Here is a 25,639-nt window from a genome sequence, read left to right on the forward strand (position 1 = left end):
TGAAGCAGTTCCACTAGAACATCAAGTATTTGAAATTGCAGCGTAGTCTTGCAAGTGTGCGTGTCTGTATCTGTAACTAGTACATGTGTGCTTGGTTTGTAACTTCTATCTGGCTATATAGCCTGAACGTGTGATTAATGTCAGTTACGCTTAGAGATCAGTTTTGATCTCCCTCTGTTTCCCCTGCATCTTCCCCACGCTCCTCTGCAGTTACGTCCGCACGGTCACCGCCGCCCGGATCCTCGTCCCCGGCCTCCGGTGTCCCACTCCTACGCCTTGAGAGGACAACGCCCTGACAGATACTTAGTGCTATATTTCTAATATAGAAGAGTATGCCAAATATCGTGCTATAAGTTACGGAATAGAAATATATAGCTCGGTGGTGTATAGAATCAACTTTCATCTCCACACACCCTATGAATTTAAGTTGATATGTGTGGTAGCCGAAAAAACTTCTGGTCTAATTAGTTAAATTGATTTGTACATAATGGTCAAAATAAGTAGCCATAAACAGAAAGTTTTTTTTATGTTTTGTATTGGATTGGTGTAATGGACCTTCTGCTTGCAATGGAGCTTGAGAGTTATTTCAGATAATTTCTCAAGCTCTCTAATTACTTTTTGGCTCCTTTGATATGTACTGTAGAAATTTTCCATGTTCAGTAGTGGACTATTTTGGCGTGCCAATTGCCAGTGCTTAGATGCTTGGTTCGACATGGTTGAGCGCTGCTCGATGGCAGCAACAAAATATTAAGGATCTTGTCAGAGTTGGACGGAAGGTGAAGGGATGTGCAAAGCACTAACCATACTAACCAAACAATGCCTATATCTACCGTTTTTGCTGTTTAAAATGTCACTATATCGTTAGCACGGGCTTTACAAATGAAGTTTGGTTCATTTTATTCACTTCATGAGTCAAATCGTGTTTCATTGATCACACGTCTTCATGGTTCATTTTGTTTGCCTTTTACATTAATAAGCGTGTCACACTAGAAGTAGCATCTATACACAAAATCTGTGTATCTGACCATCTGCTCCTCTTATGGTCATTTTGCAGATATTATTCGGAAGATAAGAACGGTGGTGGAATCTCTGAATTGATTTTGTAGGGATTGCATTGATAAATCCATGCGTCTTGGGTATGTTCCTCGATATTATCTGTTAAGATTGGAAGTACATTTATGTTGGTCAGCTCTCCATCCCCAGCAAAAACATGCAAAGGTCAGTGTCCAATGTTGAAATGCACATGTTACACTCAATGCAAAGGCCGAGATTACTCAATGCTGCTCTGATGAATAAAAACAATCTTATATTGGGAGCGACTCAATTTCACTTGGGAGGTTATTTACAAAGGCTTGTAGTCTTTTATTTTTTCCCCATCTATCTCATTTCGGTTGTTTATTTTGTGTGTCTATCTAAATAACATCATTTGTCTCGGTAGGTTTATCTCATTTCATAATTTTTGGTTGTTTGGTACTTTGTTCACTCTGTCATTTTTGGCTTAATGTTGTTACATAGACCCATTCGTGACCTTAAACTTCACTGCCATGGCTTGCCTTGGAATTATGCCCACAATTGTAGGATTTGTTTGCTCTGGCCGCATTTATGGTATTTCTTTCCTTTACAACCTTGGTTGTCCTCACCTTAGTGGCTCTTACCTGGCGCTCATAATAAAGTTTTGTAGGGTGGAGTAGTATGGTAGGCAATAAAAATCAGCAAGGACTCAGTTGAGTAACAGCCTAACTGAGGAGCATTTACTGAAAGTTTCGGCTACCATCACATATCTGAAAGTTTCAGCTAAAAAAGAACTGCACATTAGAAAAGGATCAGACAAATATTTTTGCATTCTATATTTGTGGAAGATGCCTTTCCTCGTTGCTGATTGTCATTTTTGTTACTTCTTAAGCTTTCTCCTTGTTTACTGACTTAAGCAAGTATATATAAACAAACTCTTGAGTCACCATATGTTTAGAGCACAACCATTTGTGTAAAGATAATATGGATTCTCCACGGCTTCTGAAGAAGCCTGCAGCTGAAAATTGAGGGGACGAACTAACCAACTTCACTTAATTTGCAGGTTATCTGAGGAAACAGAGGATGAGGTAGGCTTATCTTAGATACTATTCATACAGTGCTTCTACAGTTTAGTTTTTCGCAAATAGTATCTTATTAGCTTGATTGTAGTTGAGTTTTGTTTTTGAATTATATGGTTTTTGTGTATTTATTTTGCAAAATAAGGCTTTATTGATTCTGATTCTTTTTCTGGTTCATTTGCAGCTCTCTGAGTGGATAAAAACAAGCTCCTCAGAATCGGAAAATGTGAGCAAGACCCTTTGTGAAGATATTAGCAAACACTGTCGGTCCACAAGGTATGTCATATCTAATTTATCAACTATCAAGCATAGATAGTCAGGAAATGGTTTTTGTGATGATGGCTTTTGGTGCCTGTATATAAAGAATTGCTGTAAAGAAGGCATTGTACTTTTTGTAAATTAAGATCCTTCGTTTTAACCAAATCTCTGAAGAACATTATGTGACAGGGCCATGTCAGCTGTTAGATTCTTTAGCATTCTTGTACAATAACAACGATGCAGGCCTATTTGTACATTCAGACACTGCACATTTTTCTCCTATTTTGATTGCTCTAAAATTTGTCCTTTTCATTTCCTTTTCCTTCCAGAGGTACCATCGAGATCGATGATGAACTATAATAGGCCGCGCCCATGGTGTTCGGCGAAGCAAAATAGACAGCAGGCTGGGAAATGTCAAAGGCACAAAGCTCAAATGGCACAACACTCAATTTAGTCAGATGAAGCTGCCATATCAGATTTTTTGTGTTGAGCTCACATTCTTGTACTTCAAAATAGGACCTGTAATTCTCGTTCCACATGTTGGTGTTCTTTGTCTAGACTGCTCTATAGAGAACAACGAAACAGCAAATGTTGAACACTGAAATTCAGTTAAAAACAGCCCCAACTAACCTGTCAGGGGCTATTTGATATCTGAGTGCTTCTAAGTTTTTATCCAATTCGATCAGTGCTCTGAATTATTTCATGCACTATTAGGGTTGATATCATTGTATAGCCTCATCGTAGAGTAAGGTATCTTGCATTCTAATGGATGATAGGAAATCATTTGGTGACGCCTCCAACACAACAAATATCGGTACATGACGAGAATTAGATGCTTATTCTGTAAGATTTTTGTTGTTATTGCCTGTCTTGTTAACACGTGCGGGACCCTACTAGTTAGACTTAGAAAAAGGGCTCAAGCAGAAGCTGATGATATATAAGCTTCATCTTGCCGCCGGCTAGCCAGAAAAATTAGCCTCCCGAAGCCATGGCCATGAAGAAGACCGTGGTTTTTTACCCCGGCCTCGCCGTCAGCCACTTTGTGCCCATGATGCAGCTCGCCGACGCCCTCCTGGAGGAGGGCTACGCCGTGGTGGTCGCCGTCATCGACATCACCAACGAGCAGAACCTCGCCTTCGCCGTCGACCGAGTCGCGGCCTCCAAGCCGTCGGTCACCTTCCACACGCTCCCTCGGATCAAGGACCCTCCCACCTTCACCAACGATGCGCGCTTCATCCTCGGCTACTTCGAGCTCGTGAGGCGCTACAACAAGCACCTCGGCGACCTCCTCCGCTCCCTACCCACTGGAAGCGTCCGCGCGGTGGTCGTGGAGTCCCTGTCCAACGAGGCGATCGACGTTACCAGGGAGATGGGGATCCCGGCCTACACCTTCTTCGCTTGGAGTGCTTCCGCCCTCGCCGCATGCCTCCAGCTCTCCTCGATCCCTACGGAGGGTCAGTTAAGTTTCAGGGAGCTCGGAGACTCCCCTCTCGACTTGCTCGGGATCCCACCCGTGCCGGCCTCCCATCTCCTCCTCGAATTCCTCGAGGACCCCAAGAGCGAGATATACCAGGCGACGGTGAGCTCCTTCCGCAAGAACCTGGAGGCCGACGGCATACTGGTGAACGCGTTCGCTTCGCTGGAGGCCCAGGCGCTGGGAGCGCTTGAGGGCCCCCGGTTCCCCTTCGGCCCCGGAATTGAGGTCGCGGCGCCTCAGGCGTACTCCGTCGGGCCACTCGAGAAGGCTGGTGAGACCAAAGCAGGGCACGAGTGCCTCGCGTGGCTCGATACGCAGTCGGAGCGCAGCGTCGAGTTGTTGGGGATTGGGTCTTCCGGAAGTCCCCGGAGGTTGATCCCGCCCTCGAAAATATCTCTTAACCTGTCCGCAGGTTCCGATGGTTGGGTGACAAATACGTCCGAAGGATAATTGTCGTCTTCCGGGACCTGCGAAGAATCAAGGAGCTCATCTTCGGGAGGTCGAAGGTGACAAATGATCACTCAGAAACACAAGCTTGAAGACTAGAATCTGCGAAGGTCCTCAGCACCCGAAGGATATTGGGGACAGAGTGCAACCCAGACGAAGGACATCAGAACCTTCGTCGGTAGTGGGCATGCGTGTAAAATGTGAATACGTGAGAATGTCGGATTTGTGCACCTCTCACCTTGTAATTTTACCCTGAAACCGTTTGTAAGTGAGCTGTAAATGAGTTGGAAGGGGGCAATTTAGAAAAATTTGGCCGAGGGCTAGGAGAATAGCCCCCTCTCTCCACAGTGTAAAGGGTTGAATTTCCGGGTGATTTACTGGAGAATTAAGAGCCTACTTTTATTGCCTCTTTCATATTATTCATGCTCCCTGTTTGGGCATCTAAGAAACAAAGATCCCAACAGCGGCGCTGAAGCGTCCCCTCATAAGAGAAGACTTAAATGTGTTACAAACATCAGTCCCAGGAGGCTGATGACACATTTATTACATCAGATGGTTCATTTCCGTACAACTCTACGCGGTAGTGAGCAAAGAAGCGCCACTATCGTGAGGATTACAATCCACACACACGCAACGATATTAAATATAAAAAGGAAGTCATCAGAGTCTTGCGTCATGCGGTATCTCCTGCGGGTGGCCTTAATCCACAGGCAAGGCTAGGTGCAGGACGGTACCCCTACTCAACGTCGTCAGAAACAAAGTCTGGATCTTCCTCTGTAAAAATAAAGAATGGGGTGAGTACAAACGTACTCAGCAAGTCCAACCACACCCACGGGGGTATAAACAGAATATAATGCACAGGGTAAATCAATGACAAGGCTAGGGTTTGATTTGCGGAAAGCAATATTTTATGCAGGGGTTCATTTGAAAGAAAACATTTTTCCAAAATCAATTTTCTTGTACCGAGTAACACAAAGGGTTGATCCCCACAGGATCCAAGTTTTAAGCTGCTACTGGACTCCTCATCCGCCGTAGCACATGGCACAACTGCCGGACGCATTTCCAAAACAACTCACACCAACCCATCCCAAAGTAAACACTAGTTGTGAGACCACACCGTAACTCGCCCAGTACCGTGGGCACGGCTATTCGAATAGATTCTTAACTCTGCAGAGGTGTGCAACTTTACCTACAAGTGGGGTACCACAACTCGATCACCTTAGTGTCGGTGCAGATCCCAACAAAGCCATTACCCACCTTAGCTAGACCTGACTAGCCATCACGAGATGCACCAAGGGGTCATCGACCATTCACCTAGGTTTAACCGGGGCATAAGTCACTCGGGGCTTATCCCTTCTCCTTAGTCACCCGTTGCTCTCAGCTCTCCTGATGGCTATCAGACTAACTAGTGGGATTTATGCTAAGCCGTTGCCCATACAACGGTCGAGTGGTTTGCACGATAGTGGAGTTAGGTGAGATGTAACACCAACTCGGTCCTTAGGGGTGACAAGATGGATATCTCCCTTCCTTGTCCTGCCACACCGGCACGAGCACACAAAACGGCAAATCACACTGAAATGCCATCCATCCCGTCTAGACTCATCTTTCGAAAATCCACTTTTATCCCTTCCCACACACACACCTTTTCTTTATAAAACAAGTTGTATAAAGTAGCAGATCCTAAGCATTCTAGTATCGATTAACATCCAAGCAAAATCAGACATTAATCTAGGTGGTCAAGGAATGGTTATCACAAATCAAGGGGTGGCTATCCAACCGTGTTTTCATGCAAGCAAAACATATGCAATTTTCTAAAACAGGCCAATAGGTTGTGTTTATAAAAACTAGGACAAAGCATGCATCAAAGGATGGGATTGAACTTGCCGTCTTCGAAGCCTTCGGGGTGGTCCTGGTCGAAGCACTGTCCTTCGGGCTCGGGGTCGTGGAACTGGTCTTCGTTCGCGGGCTCGCAGTACTGCTCGTCAACGGGCTCTCCTTCGTTCACATCGTGATCTACGACGCACACAATCAAGACACAGAAAATAAAAGATTTATCGTTGAGCTCGATTCGGAAACAATTAAGATATGGAGTTCGGATAATTATTTTCAAGCGGTTCCGAAACTAAGTTAAGAGAGACGTGGTAAAGTTTCGGGCCGATCAGAGTTCGTTTGGTGCATGAAATAATAAGTTGTGTGAAGGTCTAGGGGTCAAATGAGGGTCTAAGGACCTGTTTGTAAATATTTTGGGGAGGACAGGGGCTTGTTTATAAATTTTGGAAATCTCTAGACTATCCTGGAAAGATCAAGGGTTTAATTAGAATTATGTTTATAGGGGTAAGGGTTTATTTTGGATTACATCATAAAAAGGGGCTTGGTTTGCAAAATGGCCAAAAAAGGGGAAGGACTCTTTCTGGAATAGAAGAAAAGGGGGGGGGGGGGTTCGGCAAAATCGTCATCCCCTTCCACTCCCCACGCAGAACAGAGGAGAGGGGAGGGCGGCGTGCGGCGCCGGTGATTCGGGCGGCTTGGGGGTCCAGCGGCGGCTCGGGGTAGGGGGAAAGGGGCAGCGGGGTGTGGAGGTTCGACCCCCCTGCTCACCTTGGCCTGAGGCGCGGCGAGGAGGCGGGGCAACGGGAGCAGGAGGCAGCGGCACTAGCGGCGTGCGGTGGCGGCGCTGGAAGCCTTGGGGAGGAGCGGGTTGTGGCGGTCGGGGATGAGAAGCTTGAGGGCGACGCCGAGGCCCTTTTATAGCTCGAGTATGGCGGTGGAGCGGGCGGGGTAGATGGCCGGCTAACGAGGTTCGTGGGCGGCATTAATGGCGTGGGCGGTGGCGTGGGCGTCGAGACGCTGTTGAGCACGTGAAGTGGGCCGGCGTTGAGCGGGACGACGCGAGCGGCGAGGCGGGGCGAGCAGTGCCGCGCTGTGCGGCCGGACAGGGCAGCGGCGGGCGACGCGCGGCGCGACCAGGCGCGCACGTGGGCTCGGCGGAGCTCACGGCGTTGCGGCTTGGCACGTTCGCCACGGCTCGGTGCTCCGCATGCGCGTGCGCATGGGCGAAGCAGGGAGCGTGCAGCCGCGGGGTGCGTGTGCGGGCGGCCTGGCAGCGGCGCCGCGACGGATGGCGCGTTGGGCGGCCCGGGCGGAGCACGTGGGCGAGCAGTGTGCGCGTGGGCGCTATGTCTCGGCGTGCCGGGCACCGCGTGCGTGCGCTCGTGCGCGTGCTCACTGGCAGGCCGGGGCGGGGAGCGGGAGCGGCCGAGGTTGGGGTGTGCGTGTAGGAGCGGTGTGCGGGCATGGCCGAGCTGGCGGGGTGCGCGGGTGCCTCGTGTGCGTGCGCACGAGCAACCGGGGTGGCACGCGCAGCAGGGTAGGCCGGGAGCGGGGAGGCGCGCGCACGGGGGCGGCCGGTGACGGGCCGAGCACAGGGGAAAGCCGGGAGGTGAGCTGCTCCACGCGCAGGGAAGGAGAGAGGGGAGGAAGGGAGAGAGGAAAAGAAAAAGGAAAAGAAAAGGAAAAAAAGAAATGGAGAAAGGGAAAAAGAGCAAGAGGGAGAGAGAGAAAAAGAGAGAAGGAAAATGGGAAAAGAAAAGGGGAGAGGGAGAGGGGGAGTGAGTGTGCGCCGGCGGCGATGGCTGGGTGCGCGGGCCAGGGGAGGCGTGCGCGGCCGGGTGCGCGGGCCAGGGGAGGCCCGCACGGCCGGGTGCGCGGGCCAGGGGGCAGTGGCGCATGCGGCCGGCGCTAATCGCGGCTGGCGGTCGCGCGATGAGACGGTGGCGAGGAAAAAGAGAGAGAGAGCGAGGTACGGTCGGCGAAAAAGAAAAGGTGGCATCGACAAATAGAATCGGGAGTTGGGAATCGGGTATTCGGGACAGAGAAAAGATTTTCGGGAGTCAGAGTTCAAGTTCAGGTTTTTGAGCTCAACGACGAAAAAGAGTTTTGAAAAAAAAATTTAGCGTGTGATTTATTTGGTGAATTTTTCGGGTCGTTACAGGCGCCCACCGTTCCAGCTCGTGAAACAATCTTCGATAGCCCAAGCGAAGAAGAAAGCTCCCGCTAGCACCTCCAGCAACTCCACTCAGCCTCGCACTGCCCCCGACGGTCCGCCACTCACTGGGCAGACCGAGGAAGCCAACCCACAGGTTGAAGACATCACCACCGAGGCCGGCCTTCATGGAGATCCGGTCGAAGACGGCGAAGACACCGAAGCTCAACAAACCCAGTCTGCGGAGCTCACAGAGGCAGCACTCAAGCTCAAGGCCCTAGAAATGAAGAAAAGAAACATCGAAGCTCAGCTCGCCACTAGAAAGAGGGCACTGGATCAAGCAAACAGGCTAGCAGAGGTCAGGCGCAAGCTAGCAAAAATAGAGGCAGAAGTTGAGAAACTGCAAAAGGACATACCAAGAAATGCCCAAAAGTTCTGCCCAACAAGAAAATCGTGTTATCCATCAGACAACCTTTGCTCACAATAAAGACCAAAGGCCACCATCGGTCAACCTCCCATATGACCCGGCATCGCCACTCTCAGTCGCTCTGCAGCGAACTTCATGGCCGCTTGGCTACAAACCCACACAGCTCCCCAAGTACAATGCCACAACTGATCCAACCCAGTTTCTCATGGCCTACGAAGCAACCATTGCCTCGGTCGGAGGTGACGACTCCACCATGGTCAAGTCCTTCGTCATGGCCTGCGAAGGTTCTGTGGCCAACTGGTACTCGTACTTGCCTCCACAATCAATCAACAATTGGTACCAGCTGAAGGGAAAGCTCCTCCAGGACTTCTAGGGCTTCAAAAGTCTAAGCACCAACACTGTGAAAGACTTCAAATGCTCACAGCATGACCGTGAGCATCTTTATGACTATTTCCGCAGATTTGTCCAGAAGAAGACTCAAATACCAAACTTTCCAGAGAAAGATGCGATAGAGAAATGCATCGAGGGTCTCCTGCCTGTCCAACTTGCTTCCCACCTCATAAGAGAGCCTCCAAGGACCCCAGAGGAGCTCTATACCGAAGCAGAGAAGTATGCGAAGTCAGATGCCAACCATCGCAAAAGGGTTGAGCAAAGAAAAATTATGCGTCAGGCAGAAAAATACAACCAACAAACATGGCAACAAGAGAAGCAGCCAGCTCAGCAACTCATCCTACCCGTGGAACCTTCGCAGGATGATGAGGATCAATTAATCCTCGATCCCTTCATGATACCACTAGAGTCCAAACCTCAACACACAAATGACAAGCAATCTTCGTCCGGAGCACGGGGCAGAGGAAGAGGCCGAGGTCGCGGACCTTCGCGCGAGCCCAAAAAACTCTTCTGTCACTTCCACGGGCCCGATTCTGATCATAGAACCAACCAGTGCCCGAAGAAGAAGAACACCCTTGAGAGAATGGAGTCCGAGAAAAAAGCCAAGCTAGTTGGGTATATTATATGGCCTCAGACTCCACAAACACAAACTCCGCAAGTACAGTACACGCAACCTTCATTCGTTCCACCCCCCATTTACCCAAACATACTGCCCACCCGCATTCAACTACAACTACAACCCCAACTGGCAGCCGTAGCCAAATCCTCAAACCCAACCAAGTCAACCCACCACTCAAGCTCAGCAATCGCAAGAGCAGTTACCCCCACCCCCAAACCACCCTCCAAAACAAGAAAACCAAACCACAAATAGCCAACCTGCGGCACTACCAACCTTCGGGATGATCATGCCCATCTTCGGAGGCCCCCACCCTAGACTTCGAAAACAAAAGACAACGCAGAGACTATTTCAGACAAGTCCATTGCATTGTCTCTGAAGGCCAACCTAGAGAACCCATTGGTCACACTCTCCAATCACCTTCTCCGAAGAAGATGTCAACCTCATCAGCTACCCACACACAAATTCTCTGGTCATCGAGGCAAACATTCAGAGTTGGAGGATAGACAAGATACTGGTTGACACCGGCAGTTCTGCAGATATCATCTTCTCTGACACCTTCGACAAAATGGGCATCGACTGAAGCCTCCTTCAGCCTTCGGAAATCCCATTAATGGGATTCGGGGGAAAAAGAGTGAACACAATCGGCAAGTTGTCACTCTCTGTGTCCTTCGGTGACACTGCCAATGCAAAAACAGAACACACCACCTTTGATGTAGTTGAGATGCCCTACCTATACCGTGCAATCTTAAGAAGGGGAACCATCAACAAATTTGAAGCTATCATTCATCAATTGTACTTGTGCATGAAGATTCCAGCTCCCGCGGGGGTTATCACAGTCCGCGGGGACCAACAACTTGCGAGAGACATAGAGCGGGGCTACACCTCAGGTCAGAAGAATGTCCATAACCTTCGGACTGAATCAAAGTCCCTCACCTTCAAAGAGCAGCAGAGAGATAAGGAGAAAGCAACTTTCGAAAAAGACTGCGAAGTCAAGAAGGTCCCCCTTGACGAGCACCTTCCAGACAAATTAGTAACTATCAATGCACCCCTCGAGCCCGAGGAAGAAAAAGAGCTTCTCGAGTTCCTCCGCAAGAATCAAGATATTTTTGCATGGTCCGCCAGTGACCTTCGGGGTGTCAGTAGAGACATCATTGAGCATCGCTTGGATATCAACCCCAACGTCAAACCGAAGAAGTAGAAACTTCGCAAAATAGCAGATGAGAAAGTCACAGCAGTCAAGGCCGAAGTCCAGAGACTGCTAGACGCAAATGTTATTCGAGAAGTCAAATACCCAACATGGCTGACAAATACCGTGCCGGTCAAAAAGAAGAATGGCAAGTGGCGCATGTGCATCGATTTCACTGATCTCAATAAAGCCTGCTCGAAGGATGACTTCCCACTCCAAGGATAGACAGAGTCGTTGATGATGCGGCAAACAGTCAACTGATGTCTCTGCTGGATTGCTTCTCCGGTTACCATCAGATATGGGTGAGAAAAGAAGACGAAGAGAAAACAAGCTTCATAATACCCTTCGGCACCTACTGCTTTGTGAGGATGCCCGAAGGATTGAAAAATGCAGGATAGTCTTTCTCAAGAATGTCTTCGGTGGTTCTAGAGCACCAACTCAGAAGAAATGTCTTGACTTATGTTGATGATATCGTCGTGACCAGCTCAATAAGGAGCAGCCATGTGGCAGACTTGGCTGAAACCTTCGCCAGCCTAAGAAAAGCAGGGTTATCCTTAAACTCCAACAAATATATCTTCGGTGTTCACAAAGGAAAGATGCTAGGATGCTTCGTATCAACAAAGGGCATCGAAGCCAATCCTGACAAGGTGAAGACACTCTGGAACATGGAGGAGCCCAAGTCCATCAGGGACGTTCAGAAACTCACTGGGAGGATAGCAGCCCTAAACTGATTTATCTCCCGCTCGGCCGACCGAAGCTTACCATTCTTCAAGGTTTTTCGCAATGCGAACAAATTCGAGTGGGGCCTCGAGCAAAGCGAAGCCCTTCAGGCACTCAAAAACCATCTCTAGAACATGGTCAAAATGACCTCGCCTGACCCAAAGGATATGCTGCTCCTGTACATCGCAGCATCCTACTCTGCTGTCAGCACAACGCTTGTGCTTGAGAGAGAAGTCGAGAGGAAGAAGAAGTAGCTACCCGTCTACTTTGTATCCGAAGCTCTTGCAGGCTCGAAGCTTCTATACTCAGAACTAGAGAAAATGACATACGCTGTAATCATGTCTGCTCGGAAGTTTCGCCACTATTTCGAAGCCCACAAGATAATCGTAGTCACAGATCAACAATTGCATGACTTGTTCAATAACAGAGAGGCCTCAGTCAGAATTGCAAAATGGGCTTCGGAGCTCTCTGAGTTCTACATTGACTTCGAGAGAAGAACAACCATCAAGTCACAAGTATTGGCAGATTTCATCGTCGATTGAACATCCCCAACCTTCAAGGAGGAACCGTCGACTGAAACCTGGATTGTGCACTGTGACGGGGCCTGGTGCAACGATGGAGCAGGCATTGCTGCAATCATAGTCTCATTCGGGAGCAAAAATAAGATACGCAGCACGCCTAAGCTTCGGTAACCTTGAATGATCAACCAATAACACCACCGAGTATGAAGTCTTGCTACTGGGCCTTCGCAAAATGAAAACCTTTGGCCATCAAAACTTCATAGTCAGAACAGATTCGAGGGTTGTCATAGACCATATCGAAAATGACTCGGAGGCAAGAAAACCAGAGCTCATCGAGTATCTCGATGCTGTCAGATCCATGGAGAAACATTTCAAAGGATTCGATATCGTTCATATCCCGAGGCATATGAACGACGAAGCTGACAAGCTCGCCAAAGCAGCATCAAGAAAGGAGCAACTACCTCCGGATGTATTCTTCGAAGAAATTACAAAACCTTCGGTCAAGCCGAAGAGAGAAAAGCAGGTTTCAATCATCTCAGTTGAAGATTAGAGAACACCTATAATAGAGTACCTTCAGGGAAACATTGAACTAGTCTATACTATAAAAGTTGAAACAATTGAATATATTTGTCACCAAGAATTAATTTATCCATCCTCACACAAAATACTTTCTAATGGCTCACACGTAAGACGAAATAGTTTGACAGCCAACTGGCAGACCGAAAAAACTGATCCATGGAGAAGGATTCCGCCATCTCGGAAAAAGTTTCGTCACCGCGCCTTCTCTACCCGCGCTCCGTGTACCCGCCAGGGTTTGTTTTCCCGACCGGTTTACCCAAACCGGCGCCCACCGGTTCCGGTTTACCGGACCGGTTTGACCGGTTACCGGTAGAAACCGGTCAAATTCAAATTTGAATTAAAAAAACTCAGTTCAACCGGTTCGTACCGGTATACCGACCGGTTTACTGGCCGGTTTGACCGGTTTGTATTCAAATCCAAATTTAAAATCACATGTGTAACCGGTTTGGACCTGTATACCGGCCGGTTAGACCGGTTTACCAGCCGGTTAGACCGGTTTACCAAGTGGGACTTAATGGGCCGTCTCATTTTTTTTCCTTTTCTTTTTTGTTTTAACTTTGAATGCCCGAAAAGTATGTTAAACGAATGAATTTTTGAGAAAATTTGACACCATTAGATTCGTCGCACCTTGAAGTATTTTTAAAAATTTTTTAGAATTTTTTCATTTTTTCAAATTTAAATTTGAATTTTGAACCAAACCGGCGGTAACCGGTTAAACCGGACCGGTTAACTGGGTACCCTCCCGCTCAGTCATTGTTTCCCCTGACCCTCGCGCAAATTATCAGCAAAAATCAGCGTTTGCCTTCCATATTAGCCCGCTCGGCGATTTTGTTCTTTGCCTGGGCGAGGCGATCTGGCCGTCGCGCGCGGGAGCCGCGGCAGCCGGCGTTGTAGAGCAGGCGCAGGGTAGTGGCGGCGCCCGGTATGGTGCGGCGGTGCTGGGGAGCTCCAGCGCTGAGCGCTGTCGAGCAGGCGCGAGGTGGCGGCGGCGGCCGGCGCTAGGGAGCAGGCGCGGGCGGCGGCGTCCGGCGCGTGGAGCTGCCGTGCGAGGTATTCTATCCGTCCAATCTGGTCTTCGCCTCCGCACACGACATGCTCCACCTCCTCGCCTAACTCCCTGCCTCCCCATCCCCTTACTCGTACTCGCCCCCATCGCCGCCGCTAAATCGCCGTCGCGGGCTTCCTTCCCCACGCACGGCCGTACCCCGACCTGCTTCCATCCTCCCGCGCATATGACGCTCCTCCTGCAGAAGTAGCCGCCGCCGTCCTCTCCGCCGCCTCCGGCCGGCATCAGGTCCCATTGCTCGGACCTGTGGAGGTCGACCTCGTAGACCGCGGGGCGAAGCCGGTGTCGGCCGCCTTCGGGGAGAGGTAGTGCTTGTGCAGCTCCGCCCCCGCGTCGGTCGGCCAGAATCGAAACGGCGCCGCCGACTCGCACCCTCGCCGTCACCCTCGGTGGACTCGAAGCGGCGCCGCAAACCCACGGGAGGGCGAGCCCCCTCGCCATCACCATCGCGTCCTTCTCTGAGCGACGCTGCCGCGCCACGCGGGAGCGCCCGCAGGGACCGTCGCCGCGTGGTGCGCATCGCGTGGGGGAAGCTGGCCCGCTGGTCCTGTTCCTGGCGCCGCCACAACCGCAGCGACGTCCTCGAGAGTCGAGACCATGCGCAAGGTAGGACGGGATGCTTCGCTAGCTTCCTTGCGGTTGCAGGATCTGATTGGCGGTGGCTGCGCAGGTGGGCTTCGCAGGTGGTGGTTCTCGGGGGAGGGTCGTTCGGAACGGCGATGGCGACGCACGTGGCGGCTAAGAAGGCCGACCTCGAGGTGTCCATGCTGCTCAGGGATGACCTCGTCTGCAGGTCCATCCACAACATCCATATCAATTCGTTCGTAACTATTGTTGCTTCCTTTTCCTAAAGAAAGAAAAAACCTATTGCTGCCTCCTCTGAACCTTTCTTGATCGGTGCACGAAAGCAGATTGCTACATTCTTGTTTTATTCTCGGAGCATCTGTTAGGAATATCATTTTTTGTCCATCAAAATTTAGATTCTTGGTCAGCACCCATGGCACAACAAGCATTTTGGATCAATTTCGACTGCATTCCCATCAATATTTGTTCCTACAAGTTCTTAAAAAAATAATGTAGATGTACTATTTGGCATCACAAAGAAGTGCACAAGATAAAATATATTGTGCATGTCTATAGATACCTGTTTTTTTTTCAATGGGGAAATATTATGAGTCATCTGCATTACAGCTTGTCATTTTACTGTAGCAAATACTTACCAGAACACAAATTGTCAGAAAATATTGTTGCAACAACAAGTGCTGTTGATACTTTAGCAGGAGCTGATTTCTGCTTCCATGCCATTCCTGTTCAGGTATTCACATTTCTTTTTGAAGCACTGTGCGTTCTGCAGGGATTTCATCCTTTTTGACTCTGATATTGTTTGCAGCAGTTCAGTTCATCCTTTCTTGAAGGTATTTCAACACATGTTGATCCAAAATTGCCATTCGATCCAAAGTTGCCATTCATTGCACTGAGCAAAGGGCCGGAACTTAGTACCCTTCGGACAATGTCTAAGATGATCCCACAAGCATTGGGAAATTGACTCCAACCATTTATTGCTCTATCAGGACCTTCTTTTGCAGTAAAACTAATGAACAAATTGCTGCCTCGTGTCCAGCAGGCAGAGGAGAACCGCTTGTGCCTCCTGCATGCCGATATGCAGAAGCGGGCTGCTCTGAAGGAGAGAACATCGAGGTCCCTGGTGCAAAAGGCAACATCAGAGAGCAAATACATGGAGCAGGTGCGGTCTGCAATTTTGCAAAACTGTACTGCTGCTAAGAAGAAACGGTTGAGGTTGCTTGAAGCTGAAAAGGTGAAGGCTCAAGCTAGGCTTTTGCGCATCCAAAAAGCTGCCATGAATGTATGCAGCCAGAGGGAAACAGAGAGGAAGAAACTGAAAGAACAACGGGACAACAAACTTCAGAGGGTATGAATTCTAAATTGCTCACAGGTGTGTTAATTCTAAAACTATTCTATCCTTCTATTCTATTTCCTACATTCATAGATTATCTTATTGGGACAAGCGAAGAGGCAGAGAGCTGAGTATTTGAAGCAGCGAGGAAGTCCTCTCAATTCTGCCCATGCTGATTACGTCAAGCATGCAGAGTTTCTCTCTAGAAAGCTAGCGTGGTATTGATGTTGCTCTCAGCAAATATATTATCTTCTGTGTGAGTGGAATTAGTTTGATGGTTTTTGTCATTTTGTTGTATATGAGATGCTGAAGAGTATTTGTAAAGTCCAGGAAGACAACACTAACACTGGCTGAAGCCTATGATGCCTTGGGAATTAATGAGAAGTCTGTGAAGAGTATACCTTTTGAAAAATTAGCTATGTCAATGGAGTCTCCAGTCTCCTACGGTTCTTCAGACCACAAAGGCATTACTTGACCGATTGGAAAGATGTCTTGTCATTTCTCATTCAGTAGCATGTTCATCAGTGGAAAATGTTGACCAAATGCGTTAGTTCTCTTCTCCCCCAAGGAGGAAGGTACTTCCCAGCAGAGAGGGAAGAACCTGGGCAGTGGCAAAACGATCAGCTAATAGTTCTGAGGCAATCATCAGATTGCCTAGGTACTCACTGAGGGTTGTGCTTTGTGCTTATATGATACGGGCTCATCCCGGTGCTGTTTTAACTTTTAAGTGGGCAAGGTGAGAAGGAGAAAAAGCTTTATGGGATATGGTTACTGACTCCATTAGAGGAGACAAGCTTGATTATAGTCGATTGATTAACCTTGTAAAGGAAGTGAGGGATTCATTACATGAGTTGGCTCCCAAGGAGTGGAAGGAGAAAATTCTTGAGAATATTGACCTAGAAATTCTGTCTCAGGTACTTGGTTCAGGTTCCTAGGATGCACAATACTTGGGGCAAATTTTGCAGTATTCTCTGGATATGGTCCGCAAGCTCTCTGCCGCCGCAAAAGAGGATGAGATGAAGAAAAACCACGACAAATTATTGAGTGAGTTGGCTGCAAGTTCTGAAGTTAATGACAATGGCATCAACTCATTTGTTTTTGCTGTCATCAAGGGCTTGCATTTCATCTTGGAAGAAATAAAGGTGCGTTCCTTGCCAATGTTAACACAACAAACATCCTAGCCTTTATCATCAAAACAAACATTCCTAGAATCGGTTGCACGTTGTGTATATTTGGATTCTTACACTATCCTTTGCAAAACAGGAACTGCAAGTAGAAGTGACTAAGGCACGAATCCAATTTGTGCAACCGATTATAAAATGATCTGCTGGAGTGGAGTACCTGCAGAAGGTTTTCACTGATCTCTATGGACCACCTTGTTAGTGTTGATCTCCACCGTTTGGGCCCAACGGACCAAACGGGCCTTGACTCGCGCCCTGATCGGGGGCGCCTAGCCCGTGGAAGGCTGGTGGGCCCCGTCGCGCAGCACACATATAAAAGGAAGAGGTGGGGGGGTCAGTGGCACAATGTCTAAAGTTCGTCGCCCTTTACCCACCAACAGAAACCCTAGCCGATCAGGGATGTGCTGAAGCGGCGGGAAGCTCCACCAGTTCGCCGTTGTCTCCTGGGGGTCAAGGTACTGCGCGCCGGCACCCCTGCGCATCTCGCCGTCGACCACGCCGTCGTCACTGCTAAATCAGCCCCTGCGCCGCGACTTCGTCACCCTTCCACGGTGGCGCCATGGCAGGCGGTAACGGTGGTCACCGAAAGGTATTCATCTATGTAAAGAAGTCTAATTTACCCGCTCGATCTACACCTAGATGTTCCAAAGAATTCTAACAATGGTATCAAGAGCCGATCTAGCGATGTAGATCGAGATGGGAAAAAGAGGATTCGTTCACGAATCGAAAGAAAACAAAAGATATCGATCTTGGATCGAGGAAGAAACAAAGAAAAGAAATTTCGATTTTCGAATAGGAAGAACAGTTCACCCAAATCCTAACCGGGGTAGTAGAAAATCAGAGAAAAGAAAGAAAGTAAAAGTTTCGATCCCAAATCGAAGAAACCAGACCTCGACGTCACATCGAAGTCGTGAGGACTCGGGCTCATGCACCACCGCACGGCCGCTCGACGGCGGCGCGCTCACCCACGGGCGAACGCGCGCACCGGCGAGAGGCACCGTGGCGGCGCTGACGCCTTCCTCTGGCCGCCAAGGTTGGACGCCGCTCCGTGCTCGCTGTACGCTGCGAACGGTAATGGGAAGGAGGTAAAAGAAAGACTGAGCTCGGGCTCTTGCGGCCATGGCGCGCCCATGGCGCGGCGGCACCGCCATCTCCGGCAAGCCGCTGGCACGGGCCAAACCACCCCTTGTCGTCGCCGCTCCTCTCCTCGGTGCGGGGCTGCGAGAAGAGCAAGGGAGAGAAAGAAAAAGAAAGGGGGCTCGAGTCGCCGGCCATGGAGCCGGTGATCGGACCTTGAGGCGCGCCGGCGAGGGCCGCCGCCGGACCCGGCTTGGGAGAGCTGAGGGAAAAGAAGAGAAATGCTAGAGTAGAAAAGGCAGTGGCTTGAACTGCATGCGGCCGTAAAAACAGAACAGAGAGCAAGGAAGCCTCGGCATCGCAGGCCTAGGCACGGAGGCGGACCGGGCAGCGCCGGCGCCGGCGCCGCCGGCTCGGACCAAGAAAGAAAGGAAAGAAAGTGACCCTAGGGTTAGGGTTTACAGAAAACAAACTCGATTATACCGGCCGATCCGTGCGCTCAGCCATCCGATCACGTCAGACGACCGCGATCGAGTCGGGCGGAGGCTCCAGCGCTGCTGGATTGTTGGGCCGATTCGACGCCTGGGCCTCTGGCTTTGCGAGATCCAGGCCCATGAAACCTGCCGAGCCGAACGGCGCTCAACAGCCAGGCCGAGCTGGACCGCGCGTGCATGAGAGAGAGGTCGCGGCCGGTTTTGGTCTGTTGGACACAATGCACAATAAAGGAAAGCAAACAGTTTCATTATTTTTTCAGAAGCATTTATTAGTTGAATTTTATATAGTGTTATTATCTCTAATCTTTTGAAACGTACAGAAAAATTGATTAGAGAAAAGTAAAGCCAAAAGAATGCTTCCGAAGGAGTATTAATTTTAGGCAGAGTTTTGACAATTTTGTCAATATTTAGACCTCTACTCAATTTTGAACCAACGAGATAAATTGTTTAGAGAGAGAATCATTGTACAGTAAAGTTTAGAAGTATAATTACTTCTAAAAAAAGTTTTCCGATGCCATAAACAAAGAAAAAGTTTTCCGCTGCAAAGAAAAGTTTTATCTTTCAATTAAGTCGGAACCAACGAGAAGATTTAATTGAAAGTATAGTTCAAAAGGTCTTAGATGAGTTTTTTTTTGTGGGTAAAAGCTACATTTAAAGTTTAAAAGATAGAAAAGCTTCTGCTGTTTAAAGTCAAAGTTGAGTTTTGACATTCTTATGCCAAAGTTGAGCATCACTGGAATCATAAAGATAATTCTCAAGGAAGAGAAATTTAAAGTTAATTACAATATTGTTATTTTCTGACCAACGTTGATGATAACAATACTATAATTTTTTTTATAAGTCATAACTTAAAGTCTCTGGTAAATGTTGCATCAAAGTGACCTTTTTTTAGAGAATAGATAAAGAACTGCTCTTAAACTAGAGAAATGTATTTTTCTAGTTTTCGCTGCAATAAAGTTGATTATTCTCTAATTAAATTCGAACGAACGGGAGAATTTAATTTTGAGGAGTAGATATATAGTTTTAAAGTTAATTGAGTTTTCCATGCGTTAATTCCATTTCTGCCCAATGGTGATATGGAATTAATGTAAAAGAAAGATATTTTATTCTATTTCTGCCCAACGGCGATATAGAATAGAACTTAAAGTTTTAATTATTGTCTTTTCAGACAAAGTTTTGCATGTAGTCCTTTTTGACGGGACAAAAGAAAATGAACTGAGTAACTGTTGCTCAGAAAGAAAGAAGGTCATCGCATGAGAAAGTGTATTTTCTTTAAAGAATGACTTGAAAAGAAAAGTACTTATGGATGTTGATCCAAGAAAAGAAGATAGAGCAATAAGAGATCGTTTTTGAGAAATACCTCTTGTGTACTATCTATCCAGAAGAATTCATTTTGAGTTCATTTAAAGTTGTGATAAGTCATACATGTTTAATTTGACCAACGTCGGATTAAGCATGTGTGTCATGAAATATTCAGATTTATTTCTGAATTTGATATGAAGCAATCCTGACATTTATGTTTGGAAAAAGTATGAAATAATACCCGCATGACAGGGTAAAGTTGGCATAGTGCTAATCCTGCATGGCGGGAGAAAGTTGTGATGACTCATGTGCTGGTTTATCCCACACTAGGAGAAAAGTTTGGAGTAGCTTTGCTATTCTAGAATTGATCAGGCACTTCTATTGTGTCACAGTGATTAAGCACTCAATAAGTTTAAGAAAAATGGAAAGTTATATATGAATCTCAAGATAAGAAAGATATGCGAGCGTGACTTGCTAAAGTACTGGTAATAAAGGACTGTTGAGTTCGTGAAGTGAAGTAAGGAAAAAGTATTGCCATATCGAATAAATGACTCTATTGAGTTCTAAAAGTAAAATGAATAAAAAGTACTCCCATACAAAGTAACAAATTACTTGATTCTGCATGTCGTAATCATGTGGATGAAGTAAGTAATAAAAGTTTCCTCATTCACAGAAGTTGTGAATAGTTTTCGAAATTGTGGCAGAAAAGTTCATGCCACATTTCGAGGGGGAGAAATATGAGATAGTGAGAAAGATACTCCCCTGTAATGTGCATTGAAAAGCAAGAGATGATCTATTAAAGAATGAATGTGACCGTCAGGGGGAGTACAACGGTCACTATACTGATACCCCTATGTAAAGAAATAGCTAAATTCCAGCATTCATGCTGGACGACCCTCAAAAATAGTAAGATGGTGCTTACAGGGCACATATAAAATTTTTAACAGATAGAACCTAAACAAAGAGATTTACTGATACGCCATCTTTACAAAAGATGACAAAATCTGGGCGAGCATGGTATGTAGAGACCTAAGACTTGAAGAGAAGTAGGAATGCGCGTCCACTTCAATGATTCAAGAATAAAAGTTTCGCATGTCTACTGATGTTGCATACAACACCTGTTGTTAGATGTCAAAGAAAATGAATAAAGTAAAAAAAGAATCTTGTTATGCAGGATCTCATTAGCCCATTGCCATTTGGCTAAAGGAGCAACAACATTCCTATATAAAGTAAAGAAAATAAAATGGATGTTGATTGCACCCCATTTGAAGAAGTCATGAGAATTCATGGGTTAAGTCCATGGAAAAAGGAGTAATTCCTGAAAGAGTCATCACAGTAGGTTATAATGGACCTACAAAACGAAATGTGACTCCAGAAGGAATCTTGAAAGATACAAATCAAAACTTGTGACAAAAGTTTTACTCAAAGAGAAGAAAGAACGTATGGGATACCATAACGACAAATCCATTCATGGATTGAAGTAAGCCTCGAGACCGTGGTATCTAAAGCTTATTGAAATAGTAAGAAAGGTTGGGTTTAAAGAGATTGAGGAGGACAATAGTTTTAAGCAAAGCAAAAGAATGGGAAATCTGATTTCCACATCTTAGATGAAGATAACATCCTACTTTCTAGTGGTGGTGTTAATTTATTGTTATAGATAAAGAATTCTTGTCCTCAAATTTTGATCTCGGTGATGAGTTTTTTATTATATGAATTGAGACTAATCGAGATAAAAGAAAGGGGTATTATGGTTACTGCAAAGGCATACTCAGAAAAAGGTTCTAAAGAAATGAAGTATGCAAATGAGTAAATCTACACCTGTTCCTATCGTCAAGGGTAATAGTTTTGGGAACCTTAGTGTTCGAAGAACCAATGTGAAACAGAAATAGTCTCATATGCTTCAGTTGTTAGAAGCTTTATAAGCGCGCAAGTAAAGAACTTACCCTGACATAGTTTGTGTATCCAGGTTATTTTGGCAAAAGTTCAATCCAGATATAGATCACTGGAAAGAAATTGAGAATGTCGGCCTCATGCTAAGTTGGAAAGAACAAGTACTCTCAAAGGATTGTGAGTACAAAAGTAGAACTTGTGAAATGTGTAGCGAAATCCACAATTGTCGCTAACTTTCACACTTGGAGGTTTTGTGTGGAAAAGCTCCAAAATGAAATAGTTATCATCATTGTGATGCAAAGACATAGTATAGCATGATACGAGGCCGAGGGACAGGCAAAATGGTTAAAGGAATATGTACCTGGAGTTGATAATGGTTGACAGCAGCGATAACCATTTAAATAGTTTTTACTCCTATGACAACGAGTCAAGTGTGGTGCCAAACACATTGACACAAAGTTATACGTTGTAAAGGAGAAAGTCCGGAATCATGATGAAATGCATTGTGAGTATAAATGACAAAAAGTGTTTTGCGGATCCGCTTACTAAAGGCTTGCCACCCAGTGTGTACAGAGAACACACAGTCGACATGGGTTTGTGGTATAGCCTATGTTTTCCGGACGATAAAGGGCCCAAAGTTAAAGTATCTGTTTCAGAACCGAGAGGTGTGTTGTAGCTGTTAAGTCCATCGGCTATTGACCGTGACGATGAGGCATGCTCATATGCACTAATCCGTGATGGAGTAGGTAGATAAAGAATTAAGAATGGTGAAAGTAAAGATTGAGATAAGTTAAAAGACAAGATGAGATCAAGGGGGAGAATGTTAGTGTTGATCTCCACTGTTTGGGCCCAACGGACCAAACGGGCTTTGACTCGCGCCCTGATCGGGGGCGCCTAGCCCGTGGAAGGCTGGTGGGCCCCCGTCGCGCAGCACACATATAAAAGGAAGAGGTGGGGGGTCAGTGGCACAATGTCTAAAGTTCATCGCCCTTTACCCACCAACAGAAACCCTAGCCGATCAGGGATGTGCTGAAGCGGCGGGAAGCTCCACCAGCTCGCCGTTGTCTCCTGGGGGTCAAGGTACTGCGCGCCGGCACCCCTGCGCATCTCGCCGTCGACCACGCCGTCGTCACTGCTACATCAGCCCCTGCGCCGCGACTTCGTCACCCTTCCACGGCGGCGCCATGGCAGGCGGTAACGGTGGTCACCGAAAGGTATTCATCTATGTAAAGAAGTCTAATTTACCCGCTCGATCTACACCTAGATGTTCCAAAGAATTCTAACACACCTGACAACGCATCAGCTTCTCTACCCCTAACTCTGCAATGGATTTCGACATCAAAGCACATTGTGGAAGAATGGAGTGAACATTCAGACTGCATTTCAATAATGCCACCAGGAAGCCAGGCTCCTGCCCTTGTTCCAGTGCTCGGAGCTGGTCATGGAGCTCCAGTAGGGCAACCATCTTCATCTGCAGCAGTAGCTTCTGGTCAGCCAGGTGTGCAATGGTGAGAAGCTGGACAAGCTGATAAGGATCGGCCTGTTGCAACCTATCACTAGCATGGAGGGCTTGCAAATGCAGTCAACTCCTGAAAGCTTGCATATTAATCTGCTCAGGCTGAGGGCTGTGCAGAGCCAATTCCAACAAGTGATTGTGATTGCCACAAGGTAATGGTTCTATCATTCGGCCTCCGAAATTACTACAATTGGATACATGTTTGTTTTTAGGAACCACCTACTTTTACTTAATATATATTTGCTAATAATTAAGCATATATATCGTAATGCCATCAATCTTTTGGGTTTCCATTGCAACCCTCTATGTAAGTTTAGTTATTTACAATAATATATGATATGAAACAATGATAGTGCTGTGTGACTAAATTTGAGTAAATAAATAGTATTTTGATATTTATCATTGCTCAAAATGGCTGAGTAGGACCAATTGTTCTCTATCTGGAATTTTATCATGTGCTTCACCCAACTATAATATGATGTTCTAATTTAAGCTACCATTGCAGAGCATGGGCAGAGGTTGTTGGGCTCCACGTAGCCACTCTACGGTGCTTGTGCGTCGCTGCCGTCCGGTCCCTCAATTCCATCCACAAGAACAACAATGAATCAGTGGCGGGGGCAGCATCGATGGTGTGTGCCAAGCGTGAGAATTTTGATTCTCCTCCCAGCCTAGATGATCTCAATCATGTAATCTGTGATTATTTGAACCGAGAGCTTAGAGGTATTGATAAGGTATTAGTGTTGGTATTTTTGGTGAGCAAAATTCACTGGAGTTGCCTCCATGTGCACTCTTAAAGTCATGTTTATTTCCGTATGTTTGTTTTCAGATCCCCCCTATGTTTGTTTTCAGATAGGTTTAATTATACTTTTCAGATCATGGGAACATATGGCATTGATTATTCAATCTTATGAAGTTCTTCTTTACCTCTTCATTTATATGCTACCCAAACCTTTTGGTCTATGAATATAGAAATTCATGTTTATCAAGTTTTTGTATTGTATTGTTACATATCCAAGACAAGTGTTCATGTCATGATTATTGTCCTATATGTTCGTGTCCTCTAAACTTCGGTTCTGTAGGTGCTCACAAAAATTGAAGGGAGCTCTTTATTCCTTCAATCTAGGCGTTGTACTGTGGTGTGCGTAATAGGGAAGAAGAAAGAAGGGGGTTTGTTTACTTCTTAACCAAGAAAAGAAAAATTAAAACCACTGCGTGCAGGGGCGGGGGTTTTGTCCCACCTCACCAATGCAAGGAAAGGGTGGCCAGCTTATAGGCTTGGATTCTCCTTGCTATTTTGAAATTCTGAAACACACACTCTTGAGATGCTATTTGAGACTGCCATGCTGTCGGTGTGCGCTTGTTCCCCACGGATTGAGCTCGCCCCTTAGGGCCCAAGGGTTTGGGGCCAACATGCTCTTACCCTCTTTTAGGTAGGAAGTTTTTTTTTTTTGCAGCAATAATAACTTCCTTTCTTGTGGCTATCACGTAAATTCATGCTCATGTGAATATGTAATGAAAATAAAAACTATTTTGGCACCCCATACCTAACTGCGTGTATGTATATACATTGCAAAAATCATAGACAAATTATTAAAATATTTATGATTTTAAAAGCAACACACAATCGGAGGAATTAACCGGCGTATTTGATGTTTTAACCATGCTGAATCTATTTACGATAGTTTTAGTAGTTATTCGACGTAATCCAATTATTTTTAAATAATTTGACTTTAAATACGTGCCTCCACAAGCACGTGCATCTCCACTAGTAAATGAGAAAGATGAGGAAAAAATATTCCAAAGGGCAAGGGGCTATGTAATCTCCAAGGGTAAATTGTTCAAGTCAGGCGTCACCAGTCCATGGCTAAAATGCATCTCCACCTCCGAAGGCATCAAGCTCCTCAAGGAAATACATTCCGGATTCTGCGGATCCCACATTGGCTTCAGACAACTCGTCTCCAAAGCCTTCAAACAAGGATTTTCTGGCCCACGGCGCTAAAGGATGCCCAACACATAGTCAAGACATGCCAAACAAGCCAAATGATGGGCTCGAAGTCCTCGAAACCTTCGGAGCCAACCCAGCTAATACCTCCGACCTGACCTCTACAAAGATGGGGAATTGACCTAGTTGGCCCCCTACCCACAGCTCAAGGCAATTACAAGTACGCAGCAGTTGCTGTTGAGTACTTCACAAAGTGGATCGAAACCAAGCCACTCATCAACATCACATCAGAAATAATTAGAAAATTCTTCTGGCAGAACATCATATGTAGGTTTGGGGTCCCACGGGAAATAACCGTTGACAATGGCAAACAATTTGATTCACAGCTCTTCAGAGAGTTCTCTTACAACATGAGCACGAAGGTAATCTTTGCGTCGCTATACCACCCACAATCCAACGGAGCTGTCGAAAGAGCCAACGGCATCATCTTCGACAGCATCAAAAAGTGCCTGTTTGATCAGAAAAAGGGCAAATGGGCCGATGAACTCCCGAAGGTCATC

The 25,639-nt window shown here is 46.7% G+C and overlaps 1 protein-coding gene and 1 pseudogene across 18 annotated transcripts; both read left to right on the plus strand.

Moving 5' to 3' along the window:
• The first annotated feature begins 13,444 nt into the window (after positions 1 to 13,444).
• LOC120698052 lies at positions 13,445 to 16,096 on the plus strand. 18 transcript variants are annotated; one of them, XR_005684694.1, is made up of 6 exons: positions 13,445 to 14,368; positions 14,433 to 14,555; positions 14,972 to 15,077; positions 15,153 to 15,177; positions 15,384 to 15,692; positions 15,771 to 16,096. XR_005684694.1 is itself a non-coding variant. In XM_039981501.1 (6 exons), coding segments are annotated over exons 2-6 (591 nt in total). In that variant the 5' UTR covers positions 13,449 to 14,368; positions 14,433 to 14,481; the 3' UTR covers positions 15,982 to 16,096. The 18 variants fall into 18 exon arrangements, 8 of the variants coding, with proteins under 8 accessions (XP_039837437.1, XP_039837435.1, XP_039837434.1 ...); XR_005684695.1 differs by having other exon boundaries at positions 15,387 to 15,692; XR_005684696.1 differs by having other exon boundaries at positions 15,156 to 15,177; positions 15,387 to 15,692.
• A 5-nt stretch (positions 16,097 to 16,101) lies between these two features.
• LOC120700672 lies at positions 16,102 to 23,293 on the plus strand (annotated as a pseudogene).
• The last annotated feature ends 2,346 nt before the right edge of the window (positions 23,294 to 25,639 follow it).

The sequence above is a fragment of the Panicum virgatum genome, chromosome 3K (genome assembly GCF_016808335.1).
Source record: "Panicum virgatum strain AP13 chromosome 3K, P.virgatum_v5, whole genome shotgun sequence".
Lineage (NCBI taxonomy): Eukaryota > Viridiplantae > Streptophyta > Magnoliopsida > Poales > Poaceae > Panicum > Panicum virgatum.